The following is a 20333-nucleotide window of genomic DNA, read 5'->3' on the forward strand; positions in this document are numbered from 1 at the left end:
GTCTGCTCCCTCAGATTCCCACCTTGCACGTGACCACTGCTTGCTGCTTTTGGTTCACCAAGTTTCTCCATTCATACTCTAAAATGCAGGAATTGGATTTGGTCCCCTTGTTTTCCAGGACTAAACTGTGTCATCGAAAAGACTGTGGGCCTAATAGCTTTTGGTCAGGTGCCAGCCCTGGACCAATTAGCTGGGGGCAAACTGGGAATCATTGTGAGGGGCCAATTGGGGTTTCGCCAGCAGTGGGGTTGTGGACAGGGTCTTTTGGTATGGTGTGTAGGCATAGTGCGGGTTTTTTGTTTTGACACATTAAAGTTATTAGTTTATTAGCATGGACGGTGTTCTGAAGCTTGGCCAGTCCATTATGGGTCTCTTCCCTGTGAACTAACCCTTTAAACCTCTGAATTAGTGTAAATGAACAGGAGATCAAGTGATTCTAGATGGTTGGTGCAAGTCTACCTTGCTTTATATCCAGGAAAAATAAGTGTGTGCATCAAATATTTCTAAGTTAAATCATACTTTGATTGCACTGGTTGTTCTGTTTTAAAAGACACCCCTTCTCCCTTGATTGTGCTGGTTTCATGGTTATACACTTATCTCCAAACTCATCAAGTTGTACACAATAAATATCTATAGAGTTTATGTGTCAAACATACCTTTAAATAAAGTGGTTGGGAAAAGAAGAAATATCAAGATCATTGAAAATAAAATTATAGAAGCAGAGGAAGTAATGATCCCAAACAGCCAAAAGAGAGATCCATGTTGTATGTTAAGGATGTGTGTGCTGCAGTGTAAATCAAGCATATATGACTGCTTGGCCTTTACACTCAAACAGAAGCATTAAACACATCTCTTGAGGGATAGCTGGAGGATAGCTTTTTTCAAAAGGTTCTCTCTCATATAAAGAAATAATCAGTCCTTTGGCTCTTTTATACAGGGATATCTGAGACTCAAAAATCTATTATCTAAATAAGATAATGTATTAATTAATATTAGATAAATATTAATAATAATGTTCAGTTTCTTAACATGACTTCCTAATTATGTTTTGCTTATGTCAACATTAAAACGCAGCCTCAGTCCCCAGCTGGCTGGCTGTGACCAAGGGAGGTAGACTGGAGGTCTGTGGAACTAAGAGTTGACTTTAGGTAAACTCAAAAGAGGTTTTATTTACGCATACACACATGCAGATAAACTTCCCTGGAAGATTAGAGATAACCACTTTAACAAATAGTTGCTGAGAACCTATTGCAAATTGCTGTGAATATGTGGGTGATGGTGAGATGGTTCAGTAATAGTAATAAACCATGAGCTTTGCTCTTCCCACTGGTGGACTTGGATCTGTTCCCAGGACCCTGTATGTTTTTTCTAAGTATTAAATTCCTTGGCATGCAGGCAGGAATGATGTCACAGTCCTCTTTATCCACTTAACTCCCCCATGTGTAATAACAGTGTAGAATAGTGCCTGGTAGATGAGTAATGAATGCAAAAATTAAAATCTTCAGATTGGACACCTGAGCCTCTGGAAGCAGAATTTAAATTTCCAACACTGGCTAAATGCACAGTGTTTGTAAAGGAAGAGCTGTTTCCTTTGGTACAGGACCAGAATTGCCCAAATTAAAAGTATAAAACCCCCCAAGCATGTAGAAGATCAAGGTCTCAGACAGCTATGCCCCACTTAAATCAAGTTCTGTATAAAATCCAGAATTTCAGATTTCTCCTGAACTTTGCTGTTGAGCATTAAATTCAGAATTTGGAAATCGAGATTAGCCATGCCTATAAATCAGGGTGGGCTGGATTTTGTTGGCAGTTCCCTGTGAGGCACCTTGTATATTACTGAACTCCCTGAAACTGCATTGATTACTGAGAGTTAGAAACCCTCAACCCTTCAAGTGCCTCATCCACTGCCTGGAGAAGCAGAAATATTCAGCTTGGCCTCCAGAGTGGGGGTGGGGGCACTTATATGAGCATTAAACCTGATAATACCCCTCTAAACAGGTCTCTAGAAACCAACTAATGGTAAATTAGCATTGAGAAGTCACTTTAGCGGCTAAAAAGAAGGAATGTTAAGCCAAATGAAACTCAAAAAGATAACATTTTATTTTCAGAGCAGCTGATGCAATATTGAATCAGGTTTTCACAAATAAATATGACAGTGTCTATTTGGTTACATCTCTGATGAATGCCTATCTATAAGAACTGTAATAAATTTCTAAGAAGACTAATGACTGGAAACTTTTAAGTAAAATTCTCCTGGCTTTCTGAAAAATAGTATTGTGGCAGTTAAAAAAAAATGCTCATCACTCAGGGGGAAACCAACCTAGAATGCCCTAGTTGTTTTTGTTTTTTAAGGAATGCAACTTTTGAGGACAAGTCTATAAAACATCTTTATTTGTTACATATGATGTTTAAATATAACTTTGCTTTCAAGCTTCAAACTTTTTTTTTAAACCCCTGGGAAAATAAGACTTTTGGTTCACCTTAACAAAAACTGACCTAGGAAGAAACATTTTTAGCAAAATGTATTATAAAATTCACTAGAAAATACTGTCCTCTTTTTTTGCCAAAATGTTACATAAAATCCTTATTAAAAATACACACGATACAAAAGAAAAAAGTATGAATATGCTATACATACTGCTTTTGATATGGACCAAGGGACCTGCATTCCAGGGGAAAATACAGTGAAGCACATTAGATATTATGATGTCAACTGAAAATAGTGCAAACCGGAATAAATTACATCCTAACATGGCAAGGCATGCAAGACATTTCCTGTGAAGAGAACACAACGAAGCCAGAACAGGAAGCAATCACAACCACCATTTAAAAATGTTTTAGTTTTTATTACATTAATTTTTTTCAAAAATACTTTTCTTTACAATAGAACTCCTAGAAAATATTTACAACCTTCCTCTAATAAAATAGAACAGCAGTTAAATATATTTGAAAATAAGATGGGTTTTTCCATAAAATATATCTTTTAACTTTTTATATACAAGCTTTCTCAAAGAGGTCTAAATTCACTAATGAAAAACTATCTGATAGTAAACAGTAACCTGTTGAAGACATAAACCATCGGGAAGAAAAGTTCTTCGGGGTGAGGAGAGATGGGGGTGGGGAACTAGAACACAGCACATACATGCAGGCAGAATCATTTTCAGGAAAAAAATAAGTGCAATATTTTACTGTGAAGTCAATCCTCTAAGCTGATACTGTGAAGAAAAATACTAATTCAGCAAAGTGAACTGTCTCATCAAGGAGGAGTTCTTTGGTTATTTTAAGTCAAAAATGCTTATGGTATACCGCGTGGAAAGTCAAAACTGAATTGTGCATTATATTTTTGCCTTGGCAACTCAGTTTATTTTAATGTTTTAAACTGGAACAGCCGGGCAAATCTCCAAACAGAATGCATACATTTGCTTTATAAACATTTTTCCTGGGTGTCTGCTCCTTTGCCAGATAAACTTTCAGAGATCCAATAGCAGAACCCTTCCAGAACCCTCTCATATACCCACATGTGGAGGGAAGTAGTCACTGGGGCAGATGGGATCAGCCGGTATTACACTTGGTATGGTTCTCAAATAGATCTGCCACAAAGCTGATGCCCTGCCCAGGCAGTCCTGAACTCAAAACATAGAATAACTTGTCAGAAATGGCGACAAATGACACATTATTTCCCTTAAAAAAAAGAAAAGAAAAAGGAAACTTTCAAGACCTCTTTTTTTCTGAGAACAGAAATGATGGCATGAAAGGAACCGTTGTATCGATCTTCTGTCCACGGCTTTCCTGAGATTCAGAGGACACTGCCCGCGTGGGGCCACTGTGGGTCGTGACTGCCCGCTAAACGCTTCTGCAAACGACGTAAAGGATGCTTTTTTCCTATCCTCATCCTTCCACTGACATCCTCTTTCACGTCAAGCTAGTTACTGTGTCACGAAGTGCCCTGGCAGGGTTGCCACGCCTGCAGGAGCTGGGGCATCAGCCTACCTGGGGCGGGGGAAGGCGGGAAAGCCCCCTGCTCGGAAGTCACCAGCCAGACGCGTCAGCTCTGAGCTGGGACCGCATTCCAGTCTGAAGGCGCGCACTCGTTTGCCCTGACGGAGGCCGCAGAGCAGTCTGACTCAGCTCAAAAGCCTGAGCTGAAAGCCATTTTTGACGGATTACAAGTTTAATACCTTCAAGTACAAACAGCAGCCCTGCCGGCAGGGACAGGAGGCAGAGCAGAGTTATGTCGCTTGGAGAATTCTAGAAGAGCTTTGGTAAATGACTTTATGAATAAATTCAGTTTGAATGCAAACAATGGAGCTGAAGGGGCATCTGAAACCGTTTTTGTTGGCCTTTAATGCTATTTCCCTTGTATTCGCCATCAGATTTGCTAGAAAACCCTTTTCCTCAGAGTTAGCGTCACAGTAAACTTCGGTCCAGCACAGATGCGTGACAACAGAATCGCAGTGAATCAGGTTTCATGGTACTTCCAAGTGGCACAGAGTAATTTTGGAACCCCACAGACCATTAACGGTGTGGCAAAAAGGAATAAGCTCTTCTGAGCTAGTTTTTGGGCAAAAGAAGGCTTCTTGGCATTCTAGATACTTTGATCTGTGCTCCTTGACTATCTTCCCTAAAAACAACCCTAGCAACTTAATAGTTGGGGTTATTTTCCTCCGGACGGACTTGCAGTCAGTCAGCTCAGGCTGAAGTACGCCTCTGCCAACCAGTGAATTGGAGTCAACCAGTCCCCAGGGCACGGGGAAGAGGACAGGCTTGCTCTATGAACCACCTTCTCAGTAAACCACTGCCTGAAATGGTGTGGTTTGAAAGTCTGAAATACAGTACTCAGTTTTTAGAGCCAGGCTGAGTGATGGGCAGGGCAGGGAGAAAAATTATTTTCACATCTGGTCAACTCTTCAAATGACGTGTATGCTGGAAGAAAGCTGTGGAACACAAGGCTGACTTTGCTCACTGGAAAGCTACTTCCTAGCAGGGTCTCTCAGCAAAGATGCCAAGTTCACTGCAAACTGTGGAATGAGGTCAACACAAAAATGACTGTTGGTGGGGAAGGATGGTCCAGACCCCAGCACAAAGAAAGCAGCCTGCTTTACACACACACACACACACACACACACACACACGCAAACACTCGCTCACTCATGCAAGCTTTGGGATAAAAGGCAACCAGGATGGTTGGCATCTAAAAAGCAAAAGAACATGAATGTCAAATTCATTCCCAGCCAGGAATGAGTTCGTGGGAATGTAGCCTAGCCCAGATGAAACACATCTTAAAGTAGAATTGTGCCAATTATTTATTCCCCCCAACCTCCCATAAAAACAATTGTTTTTAAATAAAAGGAAAAGAAAAAACCGATTTGTTTCTAAACCTGGAAAAAAAAAAAACGAGCACTTTTTAAACAGGTAGTTTAAAATGATTACAAAACAAGCAGGCAGTCCCAGTTTCCTGATGAGAGGCTGGAGGCTGTGGGTTTTCGCTGTCTTGAAGCGACACGCGGGACCTTCAGAGTTCCGTGTCACCCTGAAGCAAAACTGAAGCCTGATCATCCAGGAGGAGACCGGTGTCCACGACCTCGGCCTCTGCCATGACGCCTCCTAACTGCTGGACGACGTCGTCATCGAGGAGGTCCACGTCCTTGATGGGTTTGATCAGACTCAGCTGGTCCAGGGGCAGCAGCCCCTGCGGCCCCACCGGCCCCGTAGTCCTCTCAATTGTGGCTGCCATCTCGGCCGCAAACGCCGCCTTCTGCGCTTTCTGCCTCTGCTGTTCCTCCTGCTGTCTGTGAGTTTTCATGTGTGCGTTTCGGCTTTTGATCTTGAAGAAGACTCTATAAAAATGAGGAAAAAGAAGCATGAGACATTTAGAGCATCGGAGTTCTTGGAAATCCAAGGGGTCCTAGAGGGAACTGTGGGTGTGCGGTCTGATGCTTGGTTTGGGGTGGTGATGACAGTGTTCTGGTCTCCTTAGCTCCCAAGGCCTCCTCCCCTGATGACCTGTCACCTCTCTTCTCTCCAAGGGAAGAAGATGGGGACGGGAAAACATTTGTGTGTGTTGGGCTTTCTCCCTGTGACAGTGGAGGATGGATTCTCAAAGCTGTCCTGTCTACCTGTGGCCTGGGGCCCATGCCCCTTTCCCTCCTTCTCCTCCCTCTCTCTATCTCCATCGCTAGGTAAGCCCGCTCAACCAACTGAGAATTCCCAAATCATGCGGCCCAGCTCCACTGGTTCCCACCATAAAACAACCCCTCCTCTGCCTCTGGCCTCCCATCCCTGTTCTTCCCGTCAAAATTCCAGAGGGTCTCTGCAGACACGGACTGCTCCTCTATCCTCCACACTCTCCAAGTGGAGCACCGTCCCCTGTACTCAGCCCGAGTGCTTGAGATCACTTGTTAGTAATTGTGTGGGCCAATCCAACAGCCCCACCTCAGTCTTCACTGTACTTGACTTCTGCACCAAGCAGTCCTCTTCACCCAAGATCCCTTCTTATTTTGGCCATCATATAGCATAGTTGGCTCCTGTTTGCTTTCGAATGAAACAGTGGTTCTCAGCTGAGGGTGGGTCTGCCTCCTGGGGAGTAACGTCTGGAGATATTTCTGATGGTCACAATTGGGTGGTGGTGGTACTTCTGGCTTTGAGTGGGGTAGAGGCCAGGGATGTCACTAAACATTCTACGATACTGAGGGCAGGTCCTCTACCCCAAACAAGGAATCTTCAGACCCCAAATATCAGTGCTGAGGTTGAGAAATCCTGAGATGAGGGGTCTGCCAACTATTGTCAGGGGGCCAAATTCCATACGCTGCCTGCTTTTGTAAATAAGCTTTTCCGGGAATACAGCCATGTCTCTCTGTTTATGTATCGTCTATGGCTGCTTCTGCACTAAAATGGCAGAGCTGAGTAGCTGTGACAGAGACAGAATGGCCTGCAAAGCCTGAAATATTTTTCTCTGGACCTTTTTCAGAGAACATTTGTCCAGAGGTGAGGCTGCCTGTTTTAGGGGACGGTGGGTAGCATAAATATCCATTCCTGGGCTCATAAAGGAAAAAAACACCCTGATTTGTAAGACCTGTGTCTTAGAAGAGAGTTGATGAATCACCACATGACATTGAAAACTGCCTAATGTGATGAACATAATTTCAGCAGCTAAAAGAAGCATTCAGCAAACATTTGCCTGATGTTATTCTTAGTGTGGAAAACCATAGAAAATATTTTTATTTTCCATAAAATCTTAACTGGAGTTAGGCTTGAAAAAGGTCCCAAGCAACATAAAAACAGGACAAGAAAAACAGTGAATGTCACTGAAAGACAGAGCTGAAAATACTCAGCTCTGGTTGTTAAAATGTCCTTTGCTGCCACCTAGTGGAGTAAGGAGTTGTTGCCTGTCTGGGGGAAGTGAGCAGAAGGTGCTGGTTCCCCTCAGCAGACGGTGTGACCCTCTTCCCTGCCTCTCTCTTCCACCCCAGGGCAAGTAGATGGAAGTCAGACTAAGGAGGTTTCATTGTTTCAAGTAAATAAGCCCGATAGTCAATCCAGGGGCTCCCTATTTCTTGGTGACATGAAGATGACATCATGTCCTGGCTCTGAGAGCCCCAAGGAGGGGGCCCATCTTAAGTGTGTCTCCCTATCTCTGCAGGAAGAGAGCTGCTGGTTCCAACTCACCTCGGCAGGTGCCACCGACCTAAGGCTACTAGTATAAATTCACTGGGCTAAGGAATAAATTAATACATGTAAACATCCTTTAAAACAGTGCCAGGCAAGCACTGAGTAACTGATAAATGGAAGCAAAATGCCTGAAATATTCCATGAGGATGAACATTATAAACAGAGGTCCTGGGTGGCCTCACTCATACAACCAACGAGGTTCCCTTGGTAGAGTTTTGGCAGCTACCTGGTGGGCATCTCTCCAGGTAACCCTGCGTGTTTGCAGCATTGCAGGTTACAGGAAGAGCAACTTGGTAAGCCTCCTAAAGGAAGTCACTCGTGACAGCCCCTCTTAGTACAGACTCACTGAGAAATAAACTGGAATTCTATACCGGATGCTGTGGGAGGGGACTGTGTGTGTCTTACCAGTGATAAATAAGCAAACAAAGCAAACCAATGGGAAGGAACAGTGGTCAGACACCCAGGCTCTGTATCTGAACACTGATGGCTTCAAATCTCAGTTCTGCTCTTTCTGGGGGCGTGACCTGAGGCACATCAATTTACTTAATGTTCAGTTCTTATTTGTAAAACAAGCATAAAATAATATCTGCATCACATGGAGTTTTTGTGTTGCGATTAAAAGAGCTCAGGCACATAAAGTATGTAACAAAATCAAGTTCTCAGTAAACGTTAGCTGTTGTTACTACCCACCGTCAGTTTCTCCCTTTTCTCTGACAAATAGGTTTTCTCTCGTGGGTCAAGTCTGATCAACTGGTTGTGCCTGCTTGAAGCATGAGGATTTAATGGATTGAAAAGCATTGGAGTCTTATCTTAATATGGTACCAAAGAGTGTAGCAATTGGTTAGTGATATCTGCCCTGGGTGCAGGAATCATCAGTGGTGTTAGAAAAGCCATTTCTGCTACAGCGAGTTCCTGACTAGATGTTTTAGAGCCATTCTCAAATCACTGGGCAGGGATGCAAAGAGAGCAGTACTGGCGAATATGGTTTGGGTGTGAAGGGAAGAGGAGGGAATCAGTCCTATCCGTCATTTCTGGAAAAGAGTGAAGTTCTGTCACTAGAGATCTGCTCTCTGATGATGTCCATCCTCATTAGGGTTTAGGACATCAGAATGACCATATTCTGAGTCAGAGACAAGGTCCACCTGCCACGAGGTACCATGCCAACCCAGAGGATGGTACGAGGAAAAGCTGGAGAGTCTGGGTTCTTTTTCTACCTGGAGGCATCTCAGACCACCCTGGCCCAGACCCCACAGGGGCCTTATTCATCACACACTTAGATCCAGTCCCTGGCCCAAGTCTACCTACTTGCCGCACTCTTTGCAGGGGAAGATGGTGGTGGGGTCTGTCTCGCCGCTGGTGGTGCTGTGGGCGGGTGAGCTCTTCACAGAGCAGTACCCGCTCTGGCCACTGCCAGCCTTCTGCTTCCCAGAGGGAACAGCGCCCCGAGCTTTGGTCACCTGGTTGGTGCCACCATGGATGCGGGCATGGCCGTTCAGTGCCTGCCGGGAGCTGAACACCTGGGGAAGAAAGGGAGTGACATGACATCTACAGTCCTGAAAAGGAAATTAGGGTTATTAGTTACTCATCGGTAGAACATGGGATACTTGAAACAGAGTCTAATGACAAGGCACAGGGGTTTTACATAAACAAACTCTGGGCAAATGCCACCGAAAGCAGAGATCAAATACCACAAACACAAATGCTGTGCCAACAACAACAACAAATCATTGTTATGACCAAAAACTGGGGGCTCAACCCAGAGCCTCCAACACTCATGGAGGTCATTGGGCCATCTCCCCTCTGAACGCCTTATTTTTTCCATCTGTAGAATGAGGGGGTTTGGATCAGCTTTCCAACATTTTTTTCAGCCAGAAACTTCCTTCCACTTTTTTCCCTTTATTTTTCCTTCCTCTTTCCTTTTTTTTGTTTACTTAAAAAATCTTATTCAAAAGCTCAAAGCTAAAAGCAGAGGTGCTCTGGCTGAAAGAGACAGCATCCCAGAACTGGGTCTATTTGCTCAGCTCTGTCTATCTCCCCTAGGAATCCCTAGAACCCTAAGAGACACAGCTCTGAAAACACTGATTAGCTGCTCTGCTCTGTTCTATGTTACATCTAAGCCCCAGTTAGTAGCGCAGTGCTGAAGCCACATTTCAGACCCCCAGATTTCACTGCAGGATGATAAAAAGGGGAATGACCCAGTCTTTTGAAGCTTGCCGTAGAGCATGGTTTCCCAACCTCAGTATTGCTGACATTTTGGGCTGGATGACTGTTTGTTGTGGGGCTGTCCTGTGCATTATGGGGTGTTTAGCAGCATCCCGGGCCTCCACCCACCAGATGTTAGGAGCACCTCCACAGATGTGACAAAAAAGTCTCCCTCTGGACATTGCCAAATGTTCATGGGTAACAAGATCATTCTCCAGTGAGATTCACTGCTGTAAAGGGAAGTGATCCACCCCCTGAATTCCTAGAGCCCTGACTTCCAGATCACTAAATGCACTAGCTAATGCAAGTACTCACTGAACCACCCAGCCACAGACGGTTGCTGTGTTAAGTTCATGAGTTCTATTTATAGTCTTGCAGGGAAAAAAATCTTTGGTTGATTTAGCAACCAAAACTTCCATGGTTAGGTAATGAATAAAACCAACACACTTTTTTTTTCCCTGTTGTTTTTTTGAAGTCACGAAAAAAACATTCATCCTGCTGAGCATTTTTGATTGGGTAAAGTAAAAGATGATTCCCCTCACAGGAAGAATTTACTGTAGACCCAAACTGTGAACAGAGGAAGCAACCAATTTCTAAACAAATTCACCAAAAATACCGTCATTTAAAGTCACTTTTTGAACAGAAGTGTTCTATACAGTATGGTAATGATGGAGTGAAGCATATAGGTCTTTAAACATCAAAGACAGAAACAAGCTAGCAGTTTATGTTCTCTTCAAAGGTAATGCAAGATGTATATATCATTTTTTTTTACTTCTTCATTTTTTTCTTAGATGTGAATCAAGTGAATTTCAGCTTTAGAGTCTAAAATATTTGAAAGACTGCTGCTATCTTCATCTAAGTGACAGACTCAATAAACAGCATTCAATACACTCTGGAAAAGAGTGTTATCCTATGTAACACACAAGCGGAGATAAGCATTAACTTGGGGGAAACAGGGCTTCATATGAAAGGAACAATATTCTAATTTTTTTGCACAATACCTCTAGAACTTGCCTGTACAGTTGTGTACAGCTTTAAGAAACCTGATTTGTGAAAAGCTCAACAACTCAGATGAGTAGGAGACCAGTGGCCTGGAGTAGGAAATGGCAACCCACTTCAGTATTCTTGCCTGGAAAATTTCATGGACAGAGCTATGGGGGTCACACGAGTCGGACACAATTGAGTGACTTTCACTTCACAGGAGACCAGTGGAGGATTGAGAGTCCAAAGTTAACAATTTAAAAAATCTATTCTTTAAAATACACAGTGAGCCTTATATCAGCCAGTACAGATTCTGTAAGGCTTTAGCACTACAAATGATCAAATGGTGAATTGGTTTTATTTTAGCAAGATGATGCTTCTAACATACTTATTAATAAAAAGTACTAGGTTAAGTAATTAAACAGACATGCTTTCAGCCTGTTTACATGATTAATTTGCTTAGTAAATCTTTTTTTTGCTTCCCTCAAAGAGTACGAAGATAAACTTCAGCCAGATCTTTGTAATTATGCCATAAAAGGAGACTCCTTCTCTGGGGGCTCTCCAATGGCATTTGAATGCATGTTTCCAGGGCAAGCCTGGTGTGATAGCTCAGAGGAGTGGGGAGGCACCAAGAAACGGGCAGTGTGAGTTCTGGTGGCCAAGGCCACTGCAGAGCCGGAATCAACTGCTTCCTGAGGCCAGGAAAGGACTTGTATCCTCTGAGCATGTGGCACAGTGTTTGACTCTGCTTGACTCCAGAAATATCTGTGGGCCAAACAAGTAAATGGACGAAAGAAAGCAAAGTATGGCCACGTGGACTTCTCTCTGCCCAGCTTTCACTGCTGGAAGAGCACCCTCCTTTGTAAAATGCATCATCTCTTTAAGCCAACTATACGCACGGCTCTCACCGGTCCCAGCTCCTTGGAGGACGCAGAGACACTTACCGCCCCGCAGTTGGGCATTTCACAGATGAAGGAGCCCGAGGGCTGGCCCAGGGCCTGCAGCGGTGGCCCCTCTGCGGGAGCCAGGACCGGGCCCGGCGGCGGCTCCGGAGACTTGGGCAATTCACTCTCCTCTTCTCTTGTGGATTTCCTGTCTTCTTCCGGATCCTCCTCCTCCTCTACCTCTTCATCTTCTTCACTTGTCTGGTGTTAAGGGAACACAAGAGAAAGGGGGGAACCCCCCAAATGACATTGTTAGTGATGAACAGAACCCAGGGGCCAGGGAAGGAGAGGGGCCAGGATGCTGGGGCTGTGGCAGCATCTTTGTGCATGAGAGAGTGGCTGGCAGAGGCCTCTCAGGAGGGACAAGGTTGGCCACCGGACACCTGGAATTCTGAGAGCAACCAAGTCCCAAGGCCCACTCTGGGTCCCCTCATCACTTATTAAAAAAATATGCTAAGGCAGACAGGAGAGATTTTTCTACGTAGAGTTTCTCCCCCTTGTTGGAGACCAGCAGAACATGACATCGACCAAAACCCAGGCAGGCTGCCCCACTTGTAGCTGCTCTGCCTTCCCAGGGGAGTGAGAAGGATTTTCAAGCAGAAATGACACTGTGGAACTCCGTTGGGCAGAGACCAAAGCCATATCATTATATTTTTTAAACTTCTACTTATTTTGGCTGCACTGGGTCTTCATTGTGGCTCGAGAGTTCTCTACTTGCAGGCTTGATCCCCGACCATGGATCAAACCTGGGCCCCTGCATTGGGAGCATGGAGTCTTAGCCATTGGATCACAAGGGAAGTCCCCATGTTTGTTTGTTATTTTAATTATTTTGTTTTTAATGGAAGGATAAATGCTTTTCACTATTGTGTTGGTTTCTGCCATACATCAACATGAATCAGCCATAGGTATACATATGTCCCCTCCCCCCATGATTTGTTTTTAAAGGCTTTCTATCACACTTCCTTGCAAGATGCCCAAGATATTGATTTGACCTTCAGCAGGCACATGACCCACAGCATTCTGATGTGCTCCTGCTCTGTTCTTGTCAGAATATAGGATCAAAGAGTGAACCACAATGACTCTGAAAAGGGGCAGAAATGTAAGGGGACTGGATATTTCCTTTTACTTATCATTTTTTTTTGTTTGTTTGTTTCTGGTCATAGGCTCTTGAAGAAATGCCTTTCAGAGGCACTCTATAAAAAAGAACAAGAAAAATATTTCTATGAATAATTATCCTCTCTGCAACTGTGTCCCTTCTGTCTACTTCAAAGTAGCAACAGATGAATTAGGTAGAAGATCCTGACCATCCTTTAAGTTAACAAGACATTTAAAGGAGCAGCCTGGAGGAGGTACTGGGTGGGCTGGGAGGGAGAGCAGGAATCTAGGTGGCCCTTTTATTGAACTGAGTGCCCTATTTTGCAATCTCCATCCGCATGAGGAGGCGGGCTGAGGAGGGCTTGCTCCTAGGGCCTAGAAGGACTGAGGACCAAGGATGGGAACTCTGTTCCAGCAACCTCATTTCAGCTTCTGTTTTACAGCACTTCATGGTGTATGAAGTGTTTTCACATTTGCTATGTCACTGGATAGACTGTAAACAGTCCACCTGTTTAACAAATGAGGAAACAAGATGGGGGTGGCCAGCTGCCTCCCACCCTGATGGGTCACTGGTCTCTGCTGGGCTCTCTGCACACGCACTGCTTGAAGCATGGGGGCTCCAGTTTGGTTAACCCTGGACAGCGATGCAATGCTGGTTGAGCCTATGAGTCTTAGAACCCGGAAGCCAGAACTCCTGGGATCCAGAAACCACCAGCTTTGTTTTTCCAGTTTGGATTGGAGATGGGAGTGAAAGACAATCCCAGTAATATGGGCATTTAGCACACTCTTCACTCATTCAGTTTTAGCCTTATTTAATATGGTATATGGGGCTTCCCTGGTGGCTCAGATGGTAAAGAATCTGCCTGCAGGGTGAGAGACCCTGGTTCAATCCCTGAGTCGGGAAGATCCCCTGAAGAGAATGGCTACCGACTCCAGTATTCTTGCCTGGAGAATTCCATGGACAGAGGAGCCTGGCAGGCTACAGTCCATGGGGTTGCAAAAAGTTGGACACGACTGAGCAACTAATACTCACTCACTCACAATATGGTATATATGCCTATTTGAGACCATGTATTAATAGGGTATACTTAAGAAATTATGCCAGTTTCCAGTGGGTTAATTAGGATTACTCAGTAATGATTACATTTGCTGAAAGACTTCAATAAATACAGATATAGGCTTAATTTATTTTACAGAGTGATTTATGATATAAACTTATAATCTCTTACTAGTTTAGAACAGACAGGTTGATTTCACTTAAATGGCCTTAGTCTAGTATGAATCCACCACCTTCCAATCTCAAAGAATTTCAGGTAAAACCATGTTATGTCAAACCCCTCGGGTTCACTCCGTTCCTTTACAGAACTGGAACTTTCTGGTGTCAAGTATCAGCTTATTAAGCAGACCAGGGCCTACAGCTCACCATTTAAAGTAAATTACACAGTAACTTTCAATGACAATGGCATTTATTTCATGGCAGTTGTTATAATTACAATTTTCTCACCATGCCATTGTTTGGGCTTAAAAGCTCTTAGAAAAAAAGTTCCAGGGAGCCATTAAATTACAGATTAAATTATACTGTCCTGTGATTATATATGTCTCAGGAATGCAGACAGCTTTTAATTCAAATGACAATCTATGCATGTTCACAAAATGATTTATCATCAAGCCAAAGGGCTCATTAAGGTGACTAATAGATGCAAAGACAGGGGACGAAACCCTAACATGCAGGACTCTGTATCAACAAGTTGGCCATTTTGTGATGTATTGTGAAAAGGAAACACTTGGTAATATTCCAAACCTGGTAGAAAGGTAGGCAAATACAGGGCCGCCAGACGGTTACATATTACACAAGGTGCTCAAAAACTTTGACAGTCCAAGTAAGAATTTGTTGAGGAGGAGGAGATTTTTATTTCTCAGGCCTGCAAATGGCATTTGTATTATGAGAAATTTACAAGTTAAAACACAGATGCTCAACAATCCAAATTTCTTCAATGACACACATTTGAGTGTTACAGTCACCAATGAAAGATGTTGGTGATGACAACACACTGAAGGCCTGCTTTGGATCAGGGACTACACACAGACACACAGACACACACACTGCTAGTTCTCACAAAATCTCTGCATATTTTTTTTTCTTCTTGTTTATTTTTTTTTTTTTTGGCAATGACATGCAGCTTGCAGGATCTTAGTTCTCTGACCAGGGACTGAACCTGGGCCCTCAGCATTCTGGCAGTGAAAGCATGGAGTCTTAACCACTGGACAACCAGGGAATCCCCTACAAGTTTTTGTTTTTTAAACAAATAAGAAATTTGGCAGAGAACCGATTTTCCCAAGAGCACACAGCTGGTAAAGAAGCTGAATTGAGATTTAAATCCTGCACCGTCTGATTGTAAAACCTCAGCCTCCACTCCTTGCCTGCCTGCACATGTCCATAGACGCACATCTGTCCATCTGGGCATGGCTTAGATTTTCAGCTCAAACATAGAGCTTTTAAACCTCTCAAAACCATTAGAACCAGCTGCTTTTCTGTGTCAAAGGGAAGAGGGATGTTTCCCAGGCCCCTTGTCAGCAGACCCTGCTGCAGGTAACTCAGGCCAAGGACCTGGGGAAGCTGTCCTCTTGGTGCCCTGACTGCTGTCTTCCGAAGTCAGTTATATTTCTCAGCTGGTTTCTTGAATTGCGCTGAATTTTGCTCCTAGTCAGACCCACGGATTTATCCTGAGTGGGGGCAGGAGCCTGGGCAGGAGACAGGACGGTGTGGTCAGCACTTCCCTCCCACCTCCTCAGCAGAGCACACCTTGGCCCCCTCTTCTGCCCAAAAGGGTGGGAGAGGAAGGCCAGAAGTCAAGTCACCTGCGAGGTGAGCGATGTGCTATGCTGACCTCCTGGCCCCTCAAGAGCAGTCACTCCCCATCCTCTTTCATCACCCTTCTCCCCGGAAAAGTCCCTGAGCTGCGGACTGTGTTCCATCCAGGGGGAATAGTCACCTGTCCCTTTAATAAATTAGTGAGCACACACGGTCAGGAGAGCTACCCAGGTAGACCCTCAGGACCAAGAGCAGGGCCCCTTCCCGGGACGGTGCCTCCTACACCCTCTCTGTCCTTGCCTGTTCCTAGTTTTCATCTCCACTTGGCAACTGGTCCTCAGAAGGTGGACTGTGGGACTTCCCTGGTGGTCCAGTGGCTAAGAATCTGCCTGCCAATGCAGGGTACACGGGTTCGAGCCCTGATCTGGGATGATTCCACAGGCTGCAGAGCAACTAAGTCTATGTGCCGTAACTACTGAGACCACACGCTCTAGGGCCCATGTTCTGCAACAAGAGAAGCCACTGCAATGAGAAGCCTGGGCATCACAACTAGAGAGTAGGCCCGCTTGCCGCAACCAGAGAAAGCCTGAGTGCAGCAACAAAGACCCAGCGCAGATGAAACCCAAACAGGCGCTGAGTCATCTCTGCACATGGCTTTTTCTTCTCTCGAAGCTCACAGGTCCGGCACACCTGACCCAGCTTAATGCCAGCCCCTGGCAAATAATCCCAAGAAGGTGGGGTGCCTGGAGTGCCATCTTAACCCTTCCTCCTGGGTCTGAGGCTACACGCTGGCTCAGGCTTTTCCATCCACCCGCAAAGGCCTGCTGGCCCCAGATGGCACCTCTGCCTCCGGTAGTGACACCGTCTTCAGCAGCCCTCCTCTGCTCAGAACCCCCTGGTTCACCCCATCTCCTCCTGGGGAGCTCATGGAGGGATTGCTGCCATGACCCAGAGTGACTCCTAGCTGGGAAACATTTTCACTCATTCACTCAACAAACATTTACTGAGTGCCGATATTATGCCAGGCACAGTCCTGGGCACTTGGTAACACCCAAGCCAAAGGTCTGCCTTAGGAAACCATAGCTTCTGATTTTGCTCTCCTCCAAAACATGACTCTGAACATTCCAGAACTGGAAGGGACCGTCCAGATCATCTAAACCATCGGCCCCATTTTACAGGTCAGTAAGCTTAGGGGCCAGGTCTTAGGTCTCCCAGGCTGGGACTCTTTGTGCTTCCTCATCTACTGTCTACCCCCTCAGAAAGCAATGCTCTGTGTGACCGTGGGCAAGCCCCTTCTCCTCTCTGGGCCTCAACCTGCTGCCTGACGACTGGAAGAGCTGGGTAAGAGAGAGTTCCTGAAGGTCATATCTAATACTTTCTGGTTCTCACCTCCCAGTGTTTTTAAAGACTTGAAGTTCACAGTAAGCTTTCTCTTCGGGTATGCCACGTCTTCCAAACGGTAACATATGCCCTGGGGCAGGGGCCGAGGCCAGCCAGCAGCCCTGGCTCACCCACAGCACTACAGACACAGCGAGGACTCAGTTTCTTTTAGCGGACTGAACCAGAAGAGATCACACTGCTTTTTTAAAAACATTAGCCACAGATGAGAAAAAGGCTATTCAGATATAAGGCATCACTACTTAAGCCAGTCAAACAACAGTCCTGATCACAAGAATACTGCCATCTCTCATCAAATGAATGGCAATACCATTCTATTCTACAGATGTCTAATTATTTTTTTTTTTTATATTTGGGTCCACATATAACTTTAAATATGTGTTTATATTTTGTAGCCAGGATCAAATTCTTAGGAACTCAGGCTTCAAAACCCTAATGACTCCAGGTGTTTTTACTTTCCAGAAGGCGCAATGGTAAAGAATCCACCTGCCAGTGCAGGAGACGCAAGAGATATGAATTTGATCCCTGGAATGGGAAGAACCCCTAGAGTAGGAAATGGCAACTCACTCTAGTATTCTTGCCTGGAGATTTCCATGGACAGAGGAGCCTGACAGGCTACAGTCAGGGGGTCGCAAAGAGCTCAACATGGCTGAGCACACACACATGCATGCATGTTTTTACCCTTCTGTAAGAGGATTAGCATTTGCTTGCTCCTGAGTCTTACACAGGGGAGTTAGTCCCAGACAACACACTCACCAGCCTTTGCCCATGGCTAAGTTACCTAGGCTCTGTGCCTCAGTTTCCTACCTCACAGAATTGGTACGAGAAGTAAATGAATCATTACGTGTCAAGTCCCTCCTAGTACAATGCCTGGAACGTATGAAGTGCTATGTGTAAGTGTCTGTGAAAGAAATTAACCTGCATATGTGCTAAGAACATTTGTGCATGGATACAATTAGGAATAAAAGTATAATTGTAAAATTCATGATATTTACGAATTTGAAACCATTTCGCTAATGGCTGCAGACTGGAGTTTAGTAATCTGTTGTAAGACGTAATTTCTACATACACGTATGTGTTTTCCACAACATGCAAGATTTTCCTTGGCTATGGATGCAGAGAAGAGAGTTAACCACAAGGACAAAAGCAGTAGCCATTTCCAAAGCCACAAATAAGGGGTTTGGAGAAAATTTCAGTCTTGTGATGCCTTTAGTAGGTTCTTCATCTTAATCTTCAGACAAGTTTGGATTTGTCTGCTAATGAAGGAAATATATCAAGGATAAATGGTGATGTGAGGACCAGAATAATCCACGCACTGCTAATCAGCTCGCCAATGACAGAGGGTTCCTGGCGCCATCTAGAGGTCAAAGCTGCTCCTTGCGCATGCTTCATAGAAGCTGTGTAAAATCCCCAACCTTTCTGGCACCGGGGACCAGTTTCATGGAAGTTTTTCCACAGACTGGGGGTGGGGTAGGGGGATGGTTTGGGGATGATTTTAGCACATTACATTTATTGTGCACTTTATTTCTACTATCATTACATCAACTCCACCTCAGATCACCAGGCACTAAGATTCCGGAGGTTGGGGACCCCTGTTCTAAGGCATGTTAGTTCTCTGTGAGGAGAACTATTGTGGAAGGATCAGGAAGGCCTATGCCAGGACACCAGGGTGCCTCTTAAAAACCACACACGCCAAGCCTGGGACCCACCACAGTTTAACTCCCCTGGCACCTACCTGCCAGAAAGCAAGCCAGCCCTCACCTCCTTCACCGATCACTGGGCTGCAGGTCAAACTGGAAGCTGCCCTTCCCTTGCCTAGTTATCCCAGGAAGTCAAGGCCTGAATCCTGACTGGGAACTGGCCCATCACCCACTCACCGCAGCTGCCTGGCAGCAAAGCCAAGCCAAACACCAGCCACTCATGAGCCTGGGCGTGGGGTGGGGTGGGGCCCCTGAAGCAGCACCCGGGCGCCTTCACTCACCACACAGTCGTCGATGATTTCTGAGAGCCGTGTCCGGTGTTTCCTCCCCAACCTCATGATTTTTTTCCACGTGTAATAGTACTCTACACACTGAGCCACCGTCTTGGACTTCACCTGTCGGGAAAACCATCTCAAGATCAGCTCTAGCAGTGGGCAGGGTGCAAGGCAGCCAGTTTTCATGCAATTTTAAGTTTGGAATAGGTAGGAAGTTTACGCAGTTAAATAAAAACATGTACATGGTGGAAAATCTCCTCCCTAGACCTGTTCTCCAGTCATCCATTCATCCGTTCCCTCCCCACCCATGCAATTCAGCTAGCCTCTCTTGTTCACATCTTGGGGGATGTTCCAGAATTTCTCTACATGTATACCAACAACACAAAGATATATTCCTCCCCACCATTTTGCCTCACACAAGGCAGTACACTATATGTACTGTTCTGCATCTTGACTTTTTCACAAGAGGGCTTGGAGATTTTTTTTCACAACCATCCATAGCAAGCTCCCTCCCTTTTTTAACCCACCAGGGCAGCATGCTTTTTCAAATGCTTGAATGAGTCTGGCTCTCCAAGTTGCTGACCTTCAAAATCTATTTATGAAAAATGTTCCTTAGTAATCGAACAGGAATATAAGGCAAAAGTTATGATGACAAGAGCTTAGTGTTCACAGAAAACAAGTCTTGTCCTGCTCTCCCCCAAAGGGGCAAAGGTAAATGTGTTTTAAAGAGAAAAAAACTCCTTTGTTTAGTTCACAGTTCTCTAAGCTCAAAGTGGGGTTCAATAATGTGAGTTTTCTGGAGGCAGACTGGCTGTCCACCCACACAGTAAAGAGTGAAAAGGGCACCTTCCAGATATCTGGTCTCCTCAAAGTTGTCCCCTTCACACAGACCTGATATAGTGAATTTCTACATTAGAGTCGCCCAGGGAGGGAAGATAGTGTCCCAGAGAATTCTGGTTTAAAATCCTGAATTGCCTGGTGAGCATGTCATGTGAATCCGTCATCACTCAAAAAGGTGTGGGACCTTTAAGAAACAATAAAACCTAGGACAGGAGGGGGTGATTTAGGACAGATGGGAGCTGCTGGAACACAGGGCAGCAGAGTGCAGTGGCCTCCAAGACAGAGTAAGGTGGGTGCGAATTCAGATCTGAAGATGGAGGCAAGTCGGAGAAAAACTCCACCTATTTCCGATTCTCACTCACTCAAGGCCCAGGGTTAAGGACAGGAGACAGGAACCCAGGACAACACTGAGGCCCAG

The 20333-nt window shown here is 44.9% G+C and overlaps 1 protein-coding gene across 15 annotated transcripts in view; it reads right to left on the minus strand.

Moving 5' to 3' along the window:
* Window positions 1-2197: 2197 nt before the first annotated feature.
* Window positions 2198-20333, minus strand: part of TRERF1 (transcriptional regulating factor 1) — a 206674-nt gene continuing 188538 nt past the window's right edge. For 12 of the 15 annotated variants that reach the window (XM_043907470.1, XM_043907464.1, XM_043907471.1 and 9 more), the window contains 4 exons: window positions 19082-19195; window positions 11796-11996; window positions 8974-9221; window positions 2198-5837 (listed from right to left, as the gene is read on the minus strand). In XM_043907470.1, coding sequence (XP_043763405.1) covers window positions 5513-5837; window positions 8974-9221; window positions 11796-11996; window positions 19082-19195 — 888 coding nt within the window. In that variant the 3' untranslated portion in view covers window positions 2198-5512. The remainder of the gene's footprint in view (window positions 5838-8973; window positions 9222-11795; window positions 11997-19081; window positions 19196-20333) is intronic. The other 3 variants (XM_043907477.1, XM_043907474.1, XM_043907472.1) reach the window with 1 other exon arrangement.

Source organism: Cervus elaphus, chromosome 7 (genome assembly GCF_910594005.1).
Source record: "Cervus elaphus chromosome 7, mCerEla1.1, whole genome shotgun sequence".
NCBI classification, from domain to species: Eukaryota; Metazoa; Chordata; class Mammalia; order Artiodactyla; family Cervidae; genus Cervus; species Cervus elaphus.